Source organism: Vigna radiata, chromosome 6 (assembly GCF_000741045.1).
Source record: "Vigna radiata var. radiata cultivar VC1973A chromosome 6, Vradiata_ver6, whole genome shotgun sequence".
NCBI lineage: Eukaryota > Viridiplantae > Streptophyta > Magnoliopsida > Fabales > Fabaceae > Vigna > Vigna radiata.
The window spans coordinates 8,371,112-8,395,515 of NC_028356.1; the positions used below are offsets into that span (position 1 = coordinate 8,371,112).

Sequence of the window (24,404 nt, forward strand, 5' to 3'; positions counted from 1 at the left end):
AATACCTTTTATATTTCGAGAGTATACTTTGTAGTTTTGTACATGTTTTATTTTTTATATTTTTACAAAATCTATTATTTATAATTATAAAAAACATATATTGATTTTTTAAACTTATAAATAATTTTTCAACTTAATTTTATTCAAAACTTATTAAACTTAAAATTATTTATTATTTTTTTCTTTTAACTTCTAAATCCTTTTTAATAAACATATAAATAAATACCAACCCGTGCATAAATATAAATTTAAAACTAATTTATCAATAAAAGAATATACCATAAATTAATGAAAACATTATAAAATACAATGCATCATTAATCATATTATAAAAATATTAGTATTTAATGACATTTTTATTTATATTTTCTCTCTTAATTAATCATGTGATATCATTATTATAACAACTATTTTCCCTTTCAATAATACTGATTAAGTATGGAAATTTTATATTGTATCATTACTTCAATTTCAACTAAAAAGACGTTGACATAATTAATGTTTATTTATAAATAATTTTATTATCAAACTATGTTTATTTACACATATAGTTGCTCTTAATTTTTATTAACTAAAATCACTTTACTTCCCAACAAGGAAAAAAATTTAAATGTCATTGTAATAAGATACAAATTACACATTTTATTTTATACAAAACATTCATACAGTGGTTAGTTACAGAACTTTATAGATTACTATTATGTTTCTTGATAACTCCGACACCTATTCACCCAACACAACCAAGGTCCACTTTCCGAGCATACATTTCGTGCAAGTTAATTACAAACCCTAAAATGGGAAAGAAGAAGGAAAATAGAAACCTCCCATGCCTATCATAATAAATCCATAATTGTCAATAAGTTTATGATTTCACCAAGTTGACTATTGAATAACCATTTTCCTGATTCTAGATATGCAACGAATTAATTTTTTCCTAGGGCCCAAATATTGATCAATTTATTATTTCATCAAAATCAGAAATAGGAGACTACTCTAAGAAACAAAGACGAGCCCTCTTACCCTATTTTTTTTCTTTCTTTTTCCCTCGCAGATAGATATCCATTTTTTTATTCCCATTTCTTTCTTTGTTCGCTTTTCGTTTTCCCGTCTTCAAAAACCAGACACGCGCCACTGTTGCTAGATTCACACCAAGGCTCTCTTTTTCGTTTTATTTTCTTTCTCCTCTGCCCCGGACTCCGATTCCGGGTCGGGTTGTGCCCGTTTTAACGACAGTGATGGGCGATCTTCATGCAAACGGCATCGTTTTCGGGGAGGATCGCCCGTGCGGGTCCTCGCCGCCGTCTCCGCCGCTTCCGATATTAAATCCCGATCCGTCCTCTGTGGCGGCGGATGCCTGGGCGGCGGCCGAGCAAACCACCGGCGAGATTCTCCGCAGCATACAGCCCACGCTCGCCGCCGACCGGAGGCGGAGGGAGGTCGTCGATTACGTCCAGAGGCTCATTCGGTACGGCGCGCGCTGCGAGGTGATGTTGCTCGCTAGCTTCGATTCTCATCAATATTCAATTATGGTCGGTGTCACCGGCGTCGTTTTGGTTGCGTGGATGCTTGTTTTTTTTTTTTTTTGTATTGGATTCAGTTTAACGATCTTGGCGTGCTTGTTGGCTGTTTAGATTTTTGTTTTCATGGTTTTGGTGATTGTGAAGGTGTTGGACTCGAATTTGGACTTATTTGTGTTGTTTTGAGGGCTTGCATTTAAAATTAGGGCGACATTGATGAGAAATGATAATTTCTTCATTAGGAATTGTGGTAGTTGCAATGCTGAATTGATAATGGAATGAACTTGCTCTCTCTCTGCTTTTCGTCAGGAAGTTGTCAGATTAGTCAAGTTCACTTTCGGTACTGGTAATTAGGGCAGCTAAATGTGAAAGAAAATGAGGTGTGGTTGTTCATGTCTTGAGTGCTTTTGCTCTGAGTTGGAGCCATGGGACAGAGTAAGCGTTACCACTTCGAAATAGTGTTTAAGTTTGTTTTGTTACTTTATTTCTGTTACTTACCTGTGGTGGACTCGTATTAATGTCAGTAATTGGACACTTCAGATGAATTTTGAATTTTTTTAGATGCTTGTACAACTTTTTTGCTATGTATTTATTATCCGTTATATGAATATGTATGTCACAATGATTAGGTAAATTGAAGTGCTTTATTATGTCTTAAATGACTTATGTTCACTTTTGACATATCCATTCTGTCTTTAATTTAACACATGTGTTTTATGTTAATGTTATACTGACTTAAGTTTTGTGTTATAGCATTGTTGCGTCTTTTAACTTTTTAAGTTTGCTGAATTCTAGTGGCTGCTGTATTGTTTCCATGTCTATCATGCTTTTGAGTATGAGAAATATGGTGAAAATGAGCAAATCAGTTATTTGATGAGAAGTCAGCTGTTGAAGGGCATTAATTTTGTACTCATTTTGTCAAGTTTGATATCAAAGTGAGTTGTCAAGCATTGTATAGATTATTAATTATATTTTTAGATTTAGGAAATTCCTTACTGTTTATTTGGATATGAATAATAAACAAGTGCTTGACAACTAAGCTTGGAGACCATATCCATAAGGGTAACATAGCAACTCTGGTTTTTTAAATTAACATGAAGTCATTTGATATTACATATGTTTTTACACCTCTTTCAAAATATCTGAATTTTGCACAAGGATTAAGAAAGGCATCCAATAGGCCTCTTACTAGAAAAAATAACTACATTTCCCAGAATTGTACTCTATTAATATTACTATTACTATTAGTATGCATGAAATGTTATCTGTTTCGGACCAAATATTCCAAAAGCTTAAGTGCATGTTTGGATTAAAGTGAAAGCAACGTTGTGAAAATTGCATGAGTAAACTTGCTAATTCGCATGATCCAATGAGTTTTGGGTGAGTCCCATGCTAATTTGCTCAGGGGACCACTGCTTATGCAAATCCCGGTTTTCAGAAGAAAATTGCTGGATTGTTGATCCCTCTGATACACTTTTTTAAAATAAATGAAGGATCCTGTATCTCCTATTGTTGTCGAACATTGCTATTGCTGTCACTGAATGTTTCCAACATTGTTGTCGGACGTTGCTGTCACCTTTGCAGGTTTCATTGAAAATGCTACATGACGGTGTTACATTGAGAAAATCATGAAAAATGTCATCGAGGATTTTTGGTCACCTTTTAGCAACTGTCATACTTGTTATTGTCTTGCATTGAATGTGGCAGAGGTGATGAGGTTTTAGTGTGTTGTAGAGGTGGAAGAGTCTAGTCACATGGTTAGGTGAGTGATTAGGGTTCACATCTAAAGAAACAAAATGATAAGCTGGGTTTTGTGCTTGCGGGTCAACTTGAAATGGGCCTTATGTTTGGGCCTATTATCATAATCTGCATTTAGTGTGTTCGGATCTTTGGTTCGTTTGGACATATTATTTTATGTTCTTGGTGATTGATGACTTATTAAGAATTCTTATTTATTTTATTATAAGCTACTTTTTTTTATGTATATGGATGTATATAAATATAATTGTTATGCATTGTTGGAAGGATTTTTGTAATCTGTGTTGATCTTTTTATGATCATTAAGATACAAAATTTATCCACCCTTCGGATGCTCAAGTTTGATAACATTAGTTGAGTGAGCTTAAAGGTACTTTTTATCCTAGTAGCAACAAATCCTCCCTTTCCAGTTCATTAATTGGAATGAGAAATTTTGTTTGGATTTGCAAAAGTGCTTACTTAAGTTTAAACTGGCATCATATAGGCTTTGGTGCCATGTCCTATCATCCAGAATTTTAAGTTGTCAGGTAAAAGACCCAAGAGTGATATTGTTGCATCGTTAATGCCACTGCCTCCCCCCACATCAAGTGTGGATAGGGCGTAGGTCCATTTATATTGTGTTATACTTGAAGTTTGTGTTAGAAAAATGGGGTTGTGAAGAATTGAACTCTAGACCGCTAGGTACTAAAAGCTTTGATACCATGTCATTAACTAATTATGCCATATGGATGGTTTTATATTACACCTCTTACGACATCATTCCATTAATGCTCTCTCATTTTGTTTATTATTGATTTCAAGAGACAAGAATAGGAAGAAATAATTAATGTCTTCTTGATATCCAAAAACTGTAGATAAGATAAAGCAAATTTTTCTAAAACAATGATTTATAATTCTTTTTGGCGTACATTAGTTTGGTGCTTTTCTATCTGTGACAAAATGCACTTTTCTAACATTCCCTTTTATGCATATTGTGTGTTACATGTAAACTTATAATTGATTTGAGGCTGTAGGTGCTAACAAGCACATGCCTTAAGAAAGGTGACAACATTAGTAAAAACCACAAACAGTGTGATATGTGACTACTTTGCATTAAGTTCCATTTAAATAAGGAAAATTGCAGTGATCTCCTTGGAGGTGATTCTCATTACTCTATAACCTTCCTTATTTGCAGAATAACACCAATGTCCTTTCTTTATTTTGTGCACTGCGCATGCACCCATGTACCCTTGTTTGTTTATGTCGGTGATCCCATGTTGAACAGAAATATGGTCAAATTTAAATGTGTAAGTTGGTGGAAGTCTTACTTTATAAGTTGATTTTGTGAGGTTAAGTTAGGTTTAAAATATATTTCCTAAGAGTTTTATACAAATCTCCCTCTTACTTTATGTTTAACCTTATAAAGCGATATTTGTTGTTTGTTGGGTATATTGTTCCACCTGCTATCGGAACGCTATTGGACCATCCATTAATGTTAGTCCTACGCTCGAGATGTATATACCTTGGTGTGGGGGGGGGGGGGGGGGGTCCACATCGACTAGAGATAAGGCCATTTAAGTGTATATAAGTGGGTGCAAACTTCACTTTACAAGCCGGTTTTATGAGGTTAAGTTAGGGTTAAATTCTACTTCTTAACATGGTATTAGAGCTAGGTTAAAGTCTATGTTAGTAATATTTGTTGTTTGTTGGACATATTGTTCCACCCTCTATCGGGCCACTATTGGATCACCCATTAATGTCTAGTCCCATGCTCGAGATGTATATACTTCGGTGTGAGGGGGGTGTGTTGGAAGTCTTACATCGACTAGAGATAAGGCCAATTTATTGTATATAAGTGGGTGCAAACCTCATCTTACAAGCCGGTTTTGTGGTCTTGAGTAAGGCTTAAAGTCCACTTCTAACACCAACAAAATAAGGTGAGTGTAATTTTCCAAGCAAGGAATGTATTGGTGTAATAAGTGCAAATCATTGTGGTCAATGCAATATCTTCTATAAATATATTGTCTATTGATGCGCACAACTTAATTTATGTATCAAAAACAACTTTTGGTGAGCATTACACTCAACAAATACTTATGTTCTTGTCCGTACCTTTTCTTTATCTCATCAATTATTGTTTATTAGCCATCAATTAACTTGTGTTTGTAATAGCTATTTTTAGAGTATATTTGGAATCAAATATTTGAAGAATCAAGAGTTGATTTGATGAATGAAAATATTTTTTTTGGATAAAATTTGTTATGAAGTTATACCATAGAAATTGATTTTGATTTGGAAAAACTGTTCCATTTTTTATAGTGTACTAATTTAAATCCATTTAAAACAAATGGATTTGAGTAGATTTGTTTTTGGTTTAAGTTTAATTGCTATTTGATTTCTGTTAATTATACAAAATCAATTAATTTAATGTTAATGTGACTTAAAATCAATTTATCCAAGCAAAGTTGGAATTTGATTTCTAAATCAATTCAAGTCTTATTTTTTATGCTGATTTCTAAGCATAAGATTTTTTTTATCAAAATCAAGATTGCTCTTTTTTTTAGTCATTCCAAGCCCAACATTAAGCATATTTTTTGTTTATACTTTCATGTTCGTAAATTTAATTAAACTTTGATTTTTTCTTTTCCAAATTCTTGTAGTTTCCTTGGTTTTTTCTTCTAATACCTCTGTAGTTTTTCTGTATGGCAACTATTTACCAATTACTCAAGCATAACATTCATGGTAATAATAGGAGTGGAAAAAGTCCAATTAACAAAGGAAGTTTTTCTACCCTCATCAATGGACACATGGTTATGTACTCAACTGAATTTGTTAATAAGGAGTTGATCCTATATAGTTAAGAATATGTAGATTATATATGTATTAATAAAAATGTTTTTCTTTATTCCCATATCATGTCTTTGTTAATAGAAAATATTAAATCTCCTCTATTTTTTGTATTGATTCTGTTTTCTAAATATAAGTAAATCACCCGAACTGTCTCAGAAACACACGGTCTTGGTTCATTGTTTCTGTCTTCTCTGTAGTTTTAGAGACTTAGTGTTTCAGTTATTTTATAATCAGCAAGGTTCTCAAGGCATGAGTTGCTTGAACAAGAACAGTGTGCCTAAGGGGACATTATGTTGTCTGACTAAAGGTGCTGAATTGATATTACCCCGTGACACCTTCCAGTGCAATGGTTGTATTGGTGTATGTGATAGGGTCTAAAGTATTGTGGTTGTCTAAGTCCCCCATCAGGTATTCTGGGATGTTTGGTATAGTATTTAAGTGCTTGGTTCTTCACCTTTATTACTGACTTTTAATGCTCGGTGAAGTATGAGTGTGGGGTTCTCCATCTTTAGCGAGTTCCCGAAATGCTTGAGTGCTTATCAATGCACTACGATCTCTTGTTTTTATTTTAGCTCATTGTAATTTAAAAGAAGATATTTCTGCCATATAGATCGAGGCTGGTGGTTTGTTCCTTTTTTCTTCTATAGGGCTTATTCAATTTAATGCAGCGGATTGCTGTGCAGATTTTGATGAATAAATGTTGTTGACTTCAGGCAGTGATTGGCAGGGTTCTTTCTAATGTGGTATACATATTGATGTTAAATATTATTCATTGCAGGTTTTTCCATATGGATCAGTTCCATTAAAAACATATCTTCCAGATGGAGATATTGATTTAACTGCACTCAGTTGTCAAAACATTGAGGATGGCTTGGTATCTGATGTTCGTGCTGTTCTTCATGGAGAGGAAATTAATGAAGCTGCTGAATATGAAGTGAAGGATGTTCGTTTCATTGATGCAGAGGTTATTTCTGCTTTCTTAATTGATGACTTATCTGAAATTGAATGCATTTTAGTTTAAGTTTATTTTATGCCAACTGTCTAAGTAAATTAGGAATACAGAGTTGTCAACTTGTTATGACTCATGAGCGTGGAAAAAGTTGGATCTGTATTTGCTTTAACATTTTACTGGGGGAGAATACTTTTCACTCAAGTATGGATGCAAGCATTTTTTTCTCCTGTATTGGAACTTTGAGTTGTTTAAAAGCATCCAAATAACTGCTTCTTGGTTCCACCCTATTTCGCATCTCATAAGTTATGGAAATTTACTTCTCAACTTGTTACTTCAATCTATGCAAGGGTAGTTTATTTTGATAGCTTGATTAGATCTAGAGCAGCACCTGGCAATTCTTGTTGATTTTAGATTTATTTATGTTTTCTCATCGTACATGGATAGCAAAATCAGTGTATCTGTATAACTTTGCTAAGTTGATATGCTAGGCTGATTTTGCTTGGCAGTTCGTTGTGGGCATACCTTTTATATTTCAGTATTCCTTGTACCTATTGAAACATTTTATTTATCCATGATACCTAACGTGCATCTTTATTTGGTTCAATATTTGTGAATTGATTTTTGCTTTCATTTAATGCGTTGATATTTTTATAGTTCATATGTTGGGGTTTCTTTTTCTGCAGGTTAAGCTTGTTAAATGCATAGTACAGGATATTGTTGTAGACATCTCTTTCAATCAGTTAGGAGGACTCAGTACATTATGCTTTCTTGAGAAGGTATTACTGACCTCTGAAGGCCACAACAATATTTGTTATACAATTCATCCTCGCTTAATGTTTCAGATAGCATAATGATATTTTGTTCCATTTTCTTTATTTTGTTTGAGTCTCAAGACTTTAGAAACAACTATTATATATTGCAATCTATATGCATCCACATGTTGCAGTCTGGAGTATTGTGTTACTACACTTTGACTCTACCTTTTTGTTTTATATTATAAATTCTGTTCTTATAATTTATAGGTTGATCAACTTGTTGCCAAGGATCATCTTTTCAAACGTAGTATTATCCTGATTAAGGCTTGGTGCTATTATGAGAGCCGTGTACTGGGTGCTCATCATGGTCTGATTTCGACATATGCTTTGGAAACCTTGGTTCTGTATATCTTCCATCAGTTTCATGTATCCTTAGATGGTCCTCTAGCAGTAAGTTCTCCATCAAATATACCTGGATCATACTTTTGCTTATGGAAAAGAAAATCTGCATCACATGATGATGGTGATGCATCTTTTCAGTAAGAATTTTCTGCAATCTGCCCTTTTTCCAGGTTCTCTACAGATTTTTGGACTACTTCAGCAAATTTGATTGGGACAACTATTGTGTTAGTTTGAAGGGACCAATTAGCAAATCTTCTCTGCCTAATATAGTAGGTAGGCATATTTTTCTTTTTTTTTTCTTTTTGGTTTTGTCAGGCAGCTTTATGTTTTTTATTGGTTTCTTGCTGTGTGAAGCTGAGGTTCCTGAAAATGGAGGAAATACCCTACTGACTGAAGAATTCATTAGAAGCTGTGTGGAATCATTCTCAGTACCATCAAGAGGGTCAGATTTAAATTTGCGTGCATTTCCCCAGAAACATCTTAACATCATTGATCCATTGAAGGAAAACAACAATCTTGGCCGGAGTGTCAATAAAGGCATGTAATGTCTATCTTTTTGTCTCCATGACTATTGAATTCTGTTTTAATGTTGTGGTTGGGTTCTTTACCTATATTTGTCATGTTATCTTGTTTTTTAAAGATTGTTTTGTTTAAATTTCTTTTAAGGGGATAATCTTTACCATTGAATTTATTGATTAGAGATCTCACATTGATTAGAGATATAATCAATTAAGTATATAAGTGGACGAAAATCTCAAGTTAAAAAGCTGATTTTGATGTTGAATTAGACTTAAGATCCATTATTTATGATAAGATCAGAGTCTGGGTTTATTGGGCCTGTCATGCCACTTGCTATAGGGTCGTTATAGGTCCATCCATAAATATCTATTCTCATGAGTTGTCTAGTCCTCTGCATAAAAGGGGGTGTTTTAGAGATCTACATTGACTAAAGATATAATGAACTTATAATATATAAATCGGTTGAATCTCATATTACAAACCTATTTTGTGAGGTTGCACAAGACTTAAATTGAACTACCTTCAAATATGTAGTCACATCACATGTTTGAGATGTCCAATTTTGTGAGGTTGCCCCTGATTATTAGTTGTTCATCCAATTTTTTTGGGGTACCTTAGTAATATCTCCCCTTTTTGTTTGATAGAGTTCAAAACTGTTAGGAAACTGGGTAAGAATCCTAACTCACTAACTCTCTTACACAAGCTGGTAATCACAAGACAAGAATTGAGTAAAGGATGTATAGTATTCACAGGAAAAGAATCAAGAATACAATCCGGATACCAGGAGCTTAACCTCCTTCACTTGGTTCAAAACCAGTCAACTAAAAAGAAAGTAGTAACTAACTAACTGAACTACAAAAGAGATCCCTTATATAGACCTTTTCCCGCCCCCCTTAACTGTCCAGCAGTTAAGTGTACTTTCTCACTTCCCTACTCTCTTCCTTCTTTCATACACCCTCCACGTCCTAACAAAAACCCTTTCATACAGCTGAATCGGAGGCACTGCTTTCAGACGTTCCCCTCTATTTGACTTCTGTTATTCACTTGCTTTTTAGTTATGCCTAATAATTATTAATTATGCAAATGCCTGTAGTTGTGAATAATTTTTATTTATGAATTTATGTGTAATATTAAGTAATTTAATTTTTATTTACAAGCTCCAGAGTAGAGATCAACAATTTTGGGTTTGGTCCTTAGCAGTTTTAATGATTTATCAAGACCCCACATGCTCATTTCCTTTTTAAGCATTTCATGAATCATGTTTGTTGAGTTTGTCATGCTCTACTTGCTTAAGCACTTCGTTTAGGATTTAGTTAGGATTCAATTACAAGGTATGAGACTCGAGTCCCACTTTGGAAGTATGGGATTCTATGTGGGGTTTGTAAGTCATTGTGCTTTCCAACTACTATAGCTAGCTTTTATATTGTGGTTCTCTTTGGGTCCTTATCCATCGATACCTGGGCCTTCTACCTTGTCTATCTTCTGCTGACAAGTGGTGTGGGTGGTGATGCCAGCATTACCGTACTTGCTGGTCCTAGTCAAAGGTTCTTATTACAGTATAGTGGCTTGCTTTTGTGTTCTTGCTCTCCCAAGGTTCTTATTACACTCAAGTTGACTGTCCAAAATTCTACACAGGGCCTTGTAAATATTTTACTTGAATAATCTGACTCAATTCTTTTGAAATGTCTCTCTGATCAAATACGATATCTTTAGGTGCTATAGTTTAATGCTTTGCTTTTAAAACCTAGTCTTAATTCCTTTGGTGATGTTGTCATCCTTCATTGAATCTCACATGCTATCCGTATCACCCCCTCATTTTTGGTAAGAAATGCTATCTGAAAGCACCATTAAATCAGATATTCATAGCTCCTACCATGTGTTGAGATCTTTAGCCTTCCCTGGAATGGCTTTTCGGAAGGTAGGCTTTTCCTTTTAGACACCCTTCAGAGTGAAAATGCAGTGTAGACAATTCTGTCAAGTCACACTAGCATAATTCTTACGGAGGTACTTGTTAGAAGAAATGATAATTGGTAAAAGTTTTGTCCATCAATGGTTTGTGATGTCATTTTAGCATCTATTAGAAGTTGATATAAGAAAAGAAGCTTAACCATATTTTATGGTCTTGATGCATCTACATCATGCTTTTTGTGTATGTTATATTAATGCACTTATGTTTTCCTTTCATCCAGTTTTTTTCCGAAGGAAAGTAAGAAGAGTTATGTATGGATAAAATCAATGTTATTATATGTTAAGGTTGAAATACATTTTTGGGTACACTCGAGAAAAACGCAGAGGGATTAGAGTGAATTTGAGAGTGTATCTTCCCTTCTCAGTTTCATATTTATAATGGCTTGGGATACATCAGATACAATGAATGAGAGGAAATAGACGAGAATTATAATAGATACTTTTAGGAACTATGTCTAGCACAAAGCACAAAATACCTTACAATAAATCCTATGAAAGATTTTTTGTTCTAACAGGGCCCTTGATTTTACCTCCACTTTTTTCTCATGCTTTATAATTTTTGGTTTTGGCCCCTATAGTTTTGTTTTGTTAGGTTTGTCCCTGCCACCAATAATTTGCCACTAGATGTACGAGAGAACCATCAAGATAAATTTGGTGAACTATAAGAACGAAATGTTGCAAAACTATAGAATTAAAAGATGTTGAAAGTCTCACATCGACTAGAAATAAGACAGGCCGGTTTTGTGGAGTTGAGTTAGCCTTAAAGCACACTTTCTAATATGGTATCAGAACCATGATTGAAGCTTATCCTAACGAGATATGTGGGCATTTTGTTTCACCAGTTTTCGGGCCAATATTGGACCATCCATTAATTTCTACTCTCACGTTCGAGATGTTTATACCTCGGCGTGAAAGATGTGTGTTGGAAGTCTTACATCGACTAGAGATAAGATTAATTTATAATATATAAGGGGAGTGCAAACTTAGAGACTAAAGCCCACTTTCTAATAAAAGGTCACAGAATGAACCTAGAGACTAAAAGCTATCATTTTAAGGTATAGAAACCAAAATCAAGGTAAATTACAGGAATAAAAGATGTATTTAAACCTATTTTAAACTTATGATTAGGTAAAGTTGTTAAGACACTCTGGCATCAAGAGCATTGTAACCAAATTATGTTTATGTAATATACATTATTATATGCTATAGTGCAGGAAGTAAATCAGCAAACTTCCCTAATCTATATCCTTCCTCTGTACTATAAATCAGTAATAGTATTGTACTACCTTTACAATCATTGTCACTGCAACAGTACTGAGACTGTGTATGCTTTGTTTGATATAGTGTCCATGGACACAAAGAAGTATAAAAAAATGCTTTTGTTCAATGTCTCTTCCTGATGATTGCATTATTTTTTCTCTTTCAGGGAACTTTTTCCGAATACGCAGTGCTTTTAAGTATGGTGCCCGTAAACTTGGCTGGATTCTTATGTTACCAGACGATAGAATAGCAGATGAGCTTATTAGGTTCTTTGCAAACACCCTGGAAAGGCATGGAAGCACTCAGGTAAATGTAGACAAGTCAGTTTTGAGCTCATCTACAGCATCCAAAAGGGATGCAGGACCTGGAAATCAACATAATTATGAAAGCAGAGAGGAAATCCAAGATGACTCCTCTTTGGCAGGGGAGTTCCTTGATTCCTCTGGGGATGGAAATGCAGTCGCAAGTTATAAACTTAGTGAAGATTCTAGGGATTTTGCAACATCTGGGGTATTGGATATAGCAAGCGCTAATGATTTGTCATATTGTTCAAATGGGCGAATTGAAAGTAATATTTCAAGCAGTGAATCTGCTCTAAATACTGTTATTGATGAAGGTATAGTGAGCAATTCTCCCAGATCACATACTGATGAAAAGAATATGGCATCTTATGGTTCAGCTGTTTCAACATATGCTAATATCCTTGAAAATAATTTCTTTCATGGTGATAGATCCACCACTAGTGTTTCTGGGGTTACTGAAGCTTCAATGTCGTTGTTGGACCTTACTGGGGATTATGACAGTCACATCGGAAACTTACAATATGGTCAGATGTGTAATGGTTATACTGTCTCTCCTGTTGTGCCTAGCCCTCCTAGATCTCCGAAGTTCCCAAAAAATAGGAATCCATGGGAAACTGTTCGTCAATGTGTACAAATTAATCACAGTCTTCGATCTCAGGCAAACTCAAATTGTGTTATTGGGCAACAAGTTTACGTCATAAATCATCCCACACTTCCAATGACAACTTTTGCTTCAGAAGAAAAAAGGAAAATTCGAGGAACAGGCGCATACTTTCCTAACATGGTATTTAAAGTTTTTAGTTATTAAAACTAGACAGACACCTCTAATATATGCATACGCATACTTTCCAGTGATTGAGTCATCATCTAATAATTGTTAAGTTTTTAATTTTGCAGACTTCTCGTCCTTACAGGGATAATAGGCCAATTCCAGGAAGGGGAAGGGGCCAAGCACAAAGTTCTCAGGGGCATCTGCAGAGACACACTCGTAACAATGGCTTGGCCCTAGCTCCACAAGAAATGAATTTGTCTCCGGAAGGAAACTTTGAATATTCTCTAGAAGGATACTCTGCTATTGGTAGCACCAAAGCAAGATCACCTGAAACCTATTTCCCTCAACCTTCTACATGGGGGTCACATTATACCAACGGTTTCCTTCACTCATCTGAGAAACATGAATCTGGATCTGTGGTCCCTCAGCTTCGTGTAGCCTCAAGAACTGACATGAGCAATTACCCAGACTCTGGGATTTCTACATCTAGGGGCACTGTGCCTAACACGGGGGTGGTGACAGAGGAGAAGCCTAATTCATTGTCTGTAGTTGATTCCAAAAGGTAATATAATTCTTCCAGTGTTGATTATTTTGTTGCTACTGAGATTATTTATGATGTTAAATGATAGCAACTTTCATTAGAGATTAAAGCACTAAAATTATAGTTTGTACTCCTAGTTTTCATCTTCTTTAAAGGGGGTGTTGGTTTGAGATTCAGGATTGACGATCAAGCTTATCATTTGAAGAATGAAGATGACTTTCCTCCACTTTCCCACTGAGTGCCAGTGAAGGATGGTGAATATGTAATAGCATTAGCAGTAATGGTCAATACATGGAAACTATTATGACTTGCCTACCTTTCAGCAGGTGCTACCAAAGGATGGCGATTTTGTAAGAAGTAAGAACAATGTGCATTCGTCTCAAAAAAGAAGATAGCTTCCCTCGACACTGGGTCTCTTCTAGAGATTGGAGAACAGATAGAAATGAGAGTACCAAATAAGTAGAAAACTGCTGGGAGTAGCCTTATTAGAAACTAACGAAATAGACTAAACTAGATGGAGTGTTATGTTATCCGTGTTCCCTCTTTTCTTCATTTGGTCCTTTGTACAAAAGGTGCATGTATATTCTGGTTTCTTTTTTGCCTCTTACATCCGTTTTTATTTTTCATTATTTAGGGATGTATATATCAGGTGATTTCCTGAGGTTGAGTTTATAGTTCTGTTCTGTTGTTTGTAGCTTTGAAGTGTACAACTGAAGGTTTAGATATCTTACTGAAATGGATACCCAAAATTTTCTCAGTTTCAGAAATTATATTTAGGTATTTTCCTTGGCATTTGGGTGTTCGCCCATGATTTTATTCATGACCTTGCTTGATGATCACAAAATTGAAAGGCCTGAATGGCTGAAATGCTGTCAGTGAGGAGAGGCACCGGAGAAATCAGTGATTCACCTAAATCTTTATTGGTCGTTTTTGTTTGCTTCCTGTTGAACATGGTCGATGCAATATGATAGATTGGGTGTTGAATTGTGTTTTATTAATCAGCAGGGATATATGAAATCTGAAGTAGTGTACTGAGGAAAAGATGGCGGAGTCTCTCTTAAGATTGTTTAGTCTTTATGTGAAAAGAAAACAGTAAGAGTTTATTGAAATCTGGAAAGAGTTGGAAGAGGATTGAAGAATGCTTCAATAGAAGCATTACAAAGGACCTTCAAGTGTTTTTTTTTGGTCTTTCGTGAATGTAGTCTTTTTAGTACAGTGACTTTATTTGGTTCATTTTGTGATTTCACTTGGTGAGATTAACCCAGCCCAGATATTACTGTATCTGAATATAGATGCTTGATACGTGGCTGATGAATTTCCTAGCAATATGTTGTCTTTAATTTTATATAAATTAAGACAAAACATTGTTCAATTTATATGATATTTTATACTTATTTTTGTTCATGGCAGCAGTGTCTCTGGTGGAGTTCTTGGCCATTCGAATTGCCTTGATGACGCCCCCCAGAAAAATTCGTGGTAGTAATCATCATGTGTAGCTCATAATGATAAGATTTTGTGAATAGACGTAGGCTTGATTGAATATAATCCAGCCAAAAGCAGGATTCAAATAGAAGAATTAGCATGATTTTTTGTTTGAATGTGAGTTGTATTTTTACACTAGTGAAGATTTTATCGTTGTACATTAAGTAGTCTTATCATTGTAGGATGTTTCATCAGGCTATTTGGTGCCAAGAGAAACCCGAGTAGAATTGCGTTGTACTGTTTTTGTTGTCTACTTGTTTTTTAGTACAACTAAAATGTGTCATTTTCTAAACTTTTTTTAAATGAATATCTTAAAATTCAAAGATTATTGATTTTTTTAGTCCCTGTATATACTTTTTACATTTAGATTTAAAATAATTTTCTTCTTTGTATCTTTACTTAATTACTTAAATGTTAATTTGATTAACAAAATGGAAATTTTTAAGATATGGAATGATAATAAATTGAGAAAATTATATCGTTGTTAAGTACACAATTCAATCAAATAAAATATTAACTTAATAAATAAGAAAATCATACAATTTAATATCTAGTATTATTTAGAAATTTATAATTTATTTGATTTTTTACCTTATTTACAATTACTTTTAAAATTTATGTATTTATTTTTCAATTATTTTTTTTACCTTATTTACAATTTACTTTTTGATATATGAAGTAAAGATTTTTACCAAATATTATAATTGTTATTCTTTTTAAGTTATAATAATAATAAAATAACATTGCAGCACATCACCAAGTTTAGAATATTTAAAATAGTTATTATGTTAATTATGTATTTACTTTTTATATATTAATGGTTTTTATTTAATTGATTTAATAATAAGTCGAATGTGGCAAGATTTTTTTATTTGAAAAATCTAATATTTAGTTTTTATATCGGCCTATATTATTTAACCGTTTTTATAGAAAATTTTAATTACTTTCAGATAAGGGCACTTTTTTTTTTCTTTTTTTGTATTTTAATAAAATATTTCAGATGTCTTTTCTTCTTAAATGCAAGTTTGGTTACGTATACATAATATAAAAGCTTTTTATTAATATTATATACAATTTCGTAAAGACAAACGTTACATTAAATCTTTGCATGTAGGTTTTTCTGTAACTTACTTCGTAAAAATTCCAAGTTCTAAGAAATGCTAAAACTAGATGGAGTAAAAGCAATTTTAAACTGAGGTACAAAAACGTATATCAGGAAGTATCAAAGTAAAATACTGCTATTTTAGAGAATAAATGATAAAATAAAAATTAAATTTTATGGGAAGTTCTAATTCTGATTTCTTGAAATCTTTTTGCAACTAAAGTCATTTTGTTTTCTAATTTATTTTGCCTGAAAATTTATTTCTAGCTATTGAAACCAATTTGAATTATTTACGACTGTATATAAGCATGTTAGCTCAAAGACGCAAGGGACGAGAGTATATTTGGAAGAAAAAAATATTTAATGTCATTCCTCAAACATAAAATCCACTGCAAAGTTTTTCGCTAAAGATGACATGCACCACACTATCAACCGTATTCAAAATACATATTAATAATAAGGCCTGATTTATAAAATATCCTACGAAATGTAGAGGAAAAATTACAATTTTAATCTCTTTATTCTTTAATCTATGAATTTCTTTTATGGTTTTATATTTCAAATATGGCAAAAATAAAATATAAATCTAAAACACATTAAAATATGTAATAAATATAATAAACTGTTGCTTGGTAACAACAAAAGCACCAGTGGTCTAGTGGTAGAATAGTACCCTGCCACGGTACAGACCCGGGTTCGATTCCCGGCTGGTGCACTCCGTTGAGCTGTGATGACATTGTGTTTACTGTGATAGATGGGTCTACCACACAACTCTGAACCTTTCAGACGAATGTTAACACATCTGAGCTCTGAGTTTTTTTTTCATCTTCCAAGGCGAAGTTTGTCATCTCTTTAAAGAAGCTTGTAAAAGAAGGGCTCAGATTCAAGCATGGAACTTGAGAAATTTTTAACACAGTTTGGAGTACTTAGGCAGTTTGAACACAGTTTGTAAAATTTGTATATTTGTATACTCTCCCAAAGGTTTACAGTACTGTATATATTTGGAGAGTATTTGTAAAAATTGTCAAGTTACAAGGTTATGTATATACCATATGTTTTAAAGTTTGTTGGATGACTTAGTTATATAGAATTGATTATTGAGAATTTATTGGACAACTTAATTACATGAAATGTATTTGCAAATGAATTGAATAGAGAGGAAAATGGTAAAAAAAAAAATTATAAAAAGAAATCTAATTTATTATAATAGTTCTATATTAACTGTTAAAGTAAAACTTATTATAATTATATATTATGTCAAAATTTACTTGTCATCATGATAAGTTCGATTTACTTTAAACTTACATGATGGACTCATTAATATCTGTAATAGTAAGCGCATTTATTATGACAGATTTTTGAAAATATTTCATAATAGGTCCATTTATTGTGTCAGTATTGTGATAGAGTTTTAAGAGTATATAAGAAGAGAAAAATAAATTAATAGGGTGGTTAGGCGGTTAGAGGGTGTTTGTATTGTTAGCAGTTGCTTAGCTGGTGGGGTTGCCTTTATAAGAAGACAAAGGGACCTTATTAGAAGGTTAACTTTTGTTAATTCTTTGTGTACAATCAGGATATCTTGTATCTTGTGAAGGGAAAGTGTTCCCTTGTTTGTTTTGGGAAGTGTACAGTATAATCTTGTTTACCAGAGCAATATATAGACAGTTTTTTTTCAGTAATCTATGTGTGCGAGGGCTGAGTGATAGTGAGATTGATTTCTTTTCTAAAGAAGTCTATCATATCGTCAACCCATATCATAGTAAATTGGACTTAGTATGAGTGTTACTTGAATAGTTAACATAGTAAGTCAAACTTTCTATGTCAGGTTTTGGAGGAGTCATAGAAATAACACATTTTTTATGTCACATGCAACTATGTTGCCATAATGAGCTCTTTTTACCTCTCATAAAATGTTTTGTGTACAATAATGCAACTTAAATAGAAAACATTTTCATAGTAGATGCCTAACAATAGGGTTTGCTCTTTAATCATTGATAGAGAAGTATTGCAATTGTGGCTAGCACAAGGGTGGTGGACAATCTTGACTAAGAAACTATTCCTCATGTCGAGACCTGCAACATTACTTAGATAAGTAAGGAAGAAAAATTCATGTTAATAAGTAAGTCCTAATTAACTTCTCCACAGAAATCTACCAAGATTAAGTGTTTTGTGATGTTGTTCCCATGGAAGCCACACATTTAATACTTGGTACGCCATGACAATTTGATAAACACACCCTACTTGGTGGCCATACCAACAAGTTTTCATTTCACTCTCATGGTAAGAAGATCAATTTAGCACCTTTATCACCTTAAGAGATTAACAAGGACCAACATAAAATGAAAAAGAAAAGAGAAAAGAAGAAAAAGAAAGAAAAAAAAAAGGGTAAGCTTCCCCCAAAATGTTACTTGCCTACAGAAAGAACACCCTAAGGTAAGATATGTACCCCATTCATATTCTTCTTTCTTTTTCCTAGTCAAAAGAGGAGGACAAAAGCATAACTACAAAGAGAGGAAAGATAACTTATTCAAGGTTAGGAAATTGCTTCAAGAGTAAAGATTGGGAAAAACCTTAAGAGAGGAAGGAAAATTACTTCCTCAAATGAAGTTAAACTCAATAAAAAAAAAAGGCTTTAAAAATTCATGGTCAAATTCTCTGTGAAGAGGGGAGGATGAAGAGCCCCTAACCCCTACAAACATGTTTAGAAGGGAACTTTCTTTATCTTCCTTCTCATATTAGGTTTAGTTTTTCTTATTTTACCCAAATTAAAAATTTTAAATTTAAAATAAAATTGGATTTTTATATTCAAATAAACGTAAAAGGATTGAAATGAAATTCTTTCAGATTGAAACCTTAAATTTTTTTAAATTTTAAATTTTCTAATGGTAACACAATTTAATACAATATCTGAGGATTCTTTTGACAAATGTTGACCTGCCAAAGCTAAATTAATCAATATTCAATATAAAAGAAACATTATAAATTATCATCAAGCACCAGTGGTCTAGTGGTAGAATAGTACCCTGCCACGGTACAGACCCGGGTTCGATTCCCGGCTGGTGGGCTGTGACGAAACTGTGTCCTCTGTGATGGATGGGTCTATCACACTCTTCTGATCTTTCAGACGAACAGTGACACATCCGAGCTCAAAGCTTTTTTTATTTTTGGTTTTTCTTTATTTGAATTTTTGTTGCATTAATCTCCCTCCAAGTATTATGATTGTGGTCTGCCACTAAGGCAACATAATGAAGAAGGTCAACCAACAAAATCCTCTCTGTAAAGCATGTGCATGCATGGCTGCCATATTCTACCAATAATCACTACCTATTGCTTTTCTTTCTAATCTCATATTAATATATCATTATTAAGGTAATCGCACCCAAAACCACTAAGAACTCAAAAAAGGAAGATTCTCTAGAGGTAACCTTATAGACCCTTTCAATCAACCATAAAGACCTCGTCAAATTTTATCTTTAAGAATTCGATTCAAAACAACCTTCATAAATTTCCCAGAAATTTCCAACACGTCATTAATAATTCTGCCAAATTTATAAAATTTCAGGAGTTTAATTCTTATACATCAGTGTAAATAAATGAAAATGTTAGTAGATACAAATTTATTCCATACACGACTTTTTAAAACAATTGTTACAAAAGTCAATTTTCTCAGCTACAAGATAATATATGATTCGATGATAAGTAATACTCTAATTGCATATATATAATAATTAACCAAACATTGAAATAAAATTGTTGAATATAAAAATACTGATATTTCATTTTACAATATTTATATGCATGAATTTTGGTTATTCACTTGTAGCAAGAAGAAGAAAAAGCTACGCCACATATAATTCCAAGCCTATATATCTTGTAGTTCTTAACTATTCTTTTTTTTATATGAACGTTAAATCGTGCACTTTCGTTTTATTATTTTCAAAGAAAAAGGAGAATAGTAAAAACCAAAGCAACACGTAACACTTTCAAGGAAGATTGGATATCCTGAAATATAATGCATGCACTGTTCGAAATGCATCAATTATGACTTTTCTAATTATTTCCATCTTTTTCCTTCAAATCAATGCCTATTACTTCTATTATTGAAACCAACCCACTACTCTCTTTTTTTCTTCAAATTAAATAATTACTAGCAAGTGGAAAAACACTGCATAAGGAACTGCAGATTCTATCATTTTTAATCATTTTCAACTTAGTTTTTTAATCTGTTTTTATACACAAGTTTAAAAGCAGTGTTATTTTTTCTCAAATTATACCATACCACTATCATTTAACTAATACTAATTAAGTGCGCGAAATTTCTTTTTAATATATATACATATATATGTGAAAATTATAAAGACTAAAAGGAATGATAAATAAATATACAGATTACACTAATTTAATCACTAATATTTTTCCTACAACAAAAAAAAATGGGAATATATTTTAAAAACCATGACATCATTTAATATATTTGTCAAACCTACATATGAATATATGAAGTGAATGTGTCTGTCAAATACACATAAATTCTCTATTTATAATAGAAGAAATATAGGTTAAGTCCAAAATACAAATAAAAAATAATAACAAACTAACTAAAAGATAAAAGATAAATATAAAATAAAGATAATATATCTAACACTCCCCCTCAAACTAGTGTATACAAATCATATGTATCAAACTTGTTACTAAAATAATCTATAAAGACTTAAGACTTAATGAAAATATCCGCTTTTATACTTGAGAGACACTAAATTGTTAATGATTTGGAAGACGACGTAGAAAAAAAAATAAAAATACAAAAATATATATATATATATATATATATATATATATATATATATATATATATATATATTTGTCTTGGTAAATATTCAGGTATTTGGTAATGATTTAATTTTTGGCGTGTGCTAGGGATGGTCCAACAAAAAAAAAGAAACATTATCTGTGTTTGAGAAGTGTTATTTTGGTTGTTCTCATTCCGCGAATAAGGACATGTTTATGTTTGTGCAAGTAAGAAGTGATATCATCGATGACAAAACACCATATGCATTTTATACATTTTTTTTTATACAGTCATAAGGGCATCACCATTGTTGAAAATTCCCAGTTCATACATCACATCAAATTATTAACAATTAAATATCGATTAAACATTATTTCCCCGTAAAACAAATGAGAAATGGTGGGTATAACTAGGTAGAGTTTTGAAATTATTTTGCAATATTTACATTCTTACAATTTTCTTTGGAGGTTTAATTTTACTTAACGGGCTTGTCTTACTTTTTTTTAAGTACATGAAAAGAGCAATTGTCTTACAATTTTTTTTACATGAATTTTACATTCATTTTATTGGGAAAATCTCCCTTTACATATCATAACGCGACACACACAAATAATTTTACTCTTCAATCCATTGTGGGTTTGACCCACACAAATAATATTACTCTTCAATCCATGGTGGGTTGTTTTCATTAAACTTTGACAACCTTTAAATAGGTGCAAATAGGGCTTTGGGCCAATTACAAATAATAAAAACTGACAATAAAATATCAATTCACTTAAAAATAAAATCTCTTTATTCTATCACAAAATAATATTCTACCTAGATAAATCAAAATCATAACTACTTATTTCTCTTTTATCTCTATCAAATCAAACCAAATATTACTAGACTCAAAACTAACAAAATAATAAATCTCTAAATTTAAGTTTATCCCAACACATTTGACACAAAGTACAAAAATAAAATTGTCATGAAAATGTAAAGTTTTGTATTTTTTCAAGAAAAAAGAAAGTAAAATATAAAAAAGAATGATGTCAAATGAATATAAAAAAGTTAAATATATCAAAGAATCATTTCTCATATGAAAAATAGTATTTGACACACTTAAATTTTTTATATTTATTTGATATTATCCTTTTTTTTTTACTTTTTTTGAAAAAATATAAATGTTTACACTTTTATGACCATTTTACTTCTTATATTTTATATTTAATAAATGTAAAAATGTGTCCTGATATAAAAAAAATAGGTTAAATATATGTTTTAGTCCTCATATTTGTTTCTCATTCTCAATTAGGTCCTCATGTTTTTTTTTGTCCCAATTGCATCCTAATATTTGTAAATTTGAGACAATTAAGCCCTCTCCGTTAAGTGGAACTAACGTCGTAGGCCAATTGAGAGGGCTTAATTGTCTCAAATTTACAAATATTAGGATGCAATTGGGACAAAAAAAACGGAGAGGGCTTAATTGCCTCAAATTACAAATATTAGGATGCAATTGGGACAAAAAAAAGGGAGAGGGCTTAATTGTCTCAAATTACAAATATTAGGATGCAATTGGGACAAAAAAAAAACAGAGAGGGCTTAATTCCTCAAATTTACAAATATTAGGATGCAATTGGGACAAAAAAAAAACATGAGGACCTAATTGAGAATGAAGAACAAATATGAGGACTAAAAGATATATTTAACAAAAAAATAATCTTCCACTCGAATTAAGTTATTTGAGGTGATTGTATGATTAGGTCTGCAACAAATAGTGTAAAAGAAGAGTTGGTAAATGAAAATACAGGAGAATTATTGGCTTATCTAAGGTTCAACCATTCTTCGGATAATTACTTTTTAGTTGTTATAAGTTAGATTTCTTTCGTTAAAAATTGTTAAAATTATTTTTTATGTAAACCATTGCTATTTTTGTTTTCCAATGTGAAATGAATTTTTTCAATCGATGTTTGTGATTTTTTTTGATCATTAATACTAATGTTATTAATTATGAATAGTTTGTGGATTTTATTTTTCTTTTGTTAGCTTGGAAAACTTTCTGTCAATAACTATGAATGTTTTGTATCGATTTTAATTGGAAGAATTTTTCAAACAAAATTAATAAAAAAGTTGGCAAATCCGATCACTAATAGTGTAAAAATAATTTTGATCGATGTTAGTCGAAATAATTATATGGTTGAGATCAACTGAAATTATATCAGTCAATCGAGAATTTTGTTAGAAAATCAACACATTTAACTTTGAAATTCATAGTTAGTTTTGTCACAACAACGTGTGGATTCATTTTGATAAAGCTATTGTTTTGTATATCAATCATAATAAACAATCAATAATTTTTGGACACGAAGGCAAGCCAAGGTTGTCGTATATCCTAAAATTTATTAATAATATTTCCCCTTCGTTGACAAACTAAGATCTCGTAAAATAATGAGCATTATTTGAAAGTAAATTAACTCCAATAAAAATAAATTAAACTTTTTTATATATAGGAGGAGAAAAGCTATGGTATATTTGGATGCATACTTTCAACTATGATTAACAAATATATTCCTTGAAAGTAACAAGAGACAAACAAAAGGCATATGTTCCGTACACGTTCTATGATTAAGTTATTATAGTTGAAGATCCCTTTCAGAAGTTCTCCAACTTAATAAATCATCCTTCTTTGTTCTTCCTCTTTTGACCTAAAAATGGAGTCTCTTGAAATATAAAACACAATAACATTACTGTTCTTTCCGATACTTTCTTTAATTGTTTAATTTGTTTAACCCTATTTGCTAACGAACCGAAACACGCTGACAAATAAAAGCCTTAAATTATTTATTTTCTCTAAATTTCTTTCATTCATCATAACACATTTTAATTTCCCCTCTTAATTTTTAAATTTGATGCAATTTCTTCTCTTCTCAACCCTCCTTAAAGTTCACATCACAAAGTAATTGAAAAGATTAATAGAACAACAATACCTTAACAGGTTTAATTATATATATAATTTGTTAACGCTCGTACGCCTTTTTTCAGTTGGTACATTTTAGCATTGTGTATCGGGTTATAGTAGACAAATATATCCTCATATATTATCGATTCTAAGTTTTAAAGTCGAGGGTATTCGAATAACTTTCATTCTCAAAACTTAAAAAAAAAAAAAAAAACAAGAAACTCCACACCCTTACTCACCTCACCTTGCTCATTCCTCTCAATCATTTCTCTTTCATCTCTCTCACTCTAACTTTTCCTCTGTCATCTCTAGCTGTTAAACAATTTCTTAAAAAAAGATATCTTATAATGAGTTTTCATTTTATAATTTTTGTCTTATCTAATTTTATCTAATTTTCACAAGCATAATGACATATGAAGGAATTGGTAATTCGCCTAGAAAAAAAAATCATAAACACTCACTAATAAACCATTTCTTACAAAAATGATTTTATAATGAGTTTTCCTTTTTATATT

General features: G+C 32.1%; 1 protein-coding gene and 2 non-coding genes across 11 annotated transcripts; all 3 read left to right on the forward strand.

Annotated features, from left to right (window-relative positions):
• Window positions 1-922: 922 nt before the first annotated feature.
• Window positions 923-15,221, forward strand: LOC106764797. Of its 9 annotated transcripts, none has more exons than XM_022782037.1 (10): window positions 924-1,484; window positions 6,883-7,068; window positions 7,740-7,832; window positions 8,079-8,261; window positions 8,384-8,486; window positions 8,568-8,750; window positions 12,127-13,046; window positions 13,160-13,596; window positions 13,753-13,829; window positions 13,899-14,947. In XM_022782037.1, the coding sequence occupies exons 1-9, from the start codon at window positions 1,236-1,238 to the stop codon at window positions 13,811-13,813; spliced, it is 2,415 nt and encodes an 804-aa protein (XP_022637758.1). In that variant the 5' UTR covers window positions 924-1,235; the 3' UTR covers window positions 13,814-13,829; window positions 13,899-14,947. The 9 variants fall into 9 exon arrangements, 7 of the variants coding, with proteins under 7 accessions (XP_022637755.1, XP_022637756.1, XP_022637758.1 ...); XM_022782036.1 differs by having other exon boundaries at window positions 13,902-14,947; XR_002668153.1 differs by adding an exon at window positions 14,986-15,221 and having other exon boundaries at window positions 925-1,484; window positions 13,753-14,147.
• Window positions 15,222-16,803: 1,582 nt separating this feature from the next.
• TRNAG-GCC lies at window positions 16,804-16,874 on the forward strand. The gene has a single exon. It is a non-coding gene; the product is annotated as a tRNA-Gly (tRNA).
• Window positions 16,875-19,152: 2,278 nt separating this feature from the next.
• On the forward strand, window positions 19,153-19,223 carry TRNAG-GCC. Its single transcript has one exon. It is a non-coding gene; the product is annotated as a tRNA-Gly (tRNA).
• Window positions 19,224-24,404: the final 5,181 nt, after the last annotated feature.

Excerpts from the sequence above, each read along its gene's own strand:
- LOC106764797 (XM_022782034.1), top strand. The coding sequence starts at position 1,236 with ATGGGCGATCTTCATGCAAACGGCATCGTTTTCGGGGAGGATCGCCCG. Across the intron at positions 7,069-7,739 it reads TTCGTTTCATTGATGCAGAG|GTTAAGCTTGTTAAATGCAT; the intron begins GTTATTTCTGCT and ends CTTTTTCTGCAG. Across the intron at positions 8,262-8,383 it reads CCTTAGATGGTCCTCTAGCA|GTTCTCTACAGATTTTTGGA; the intron begins GTAAGTTCTCCA and ends CCCTTTTTCCAG.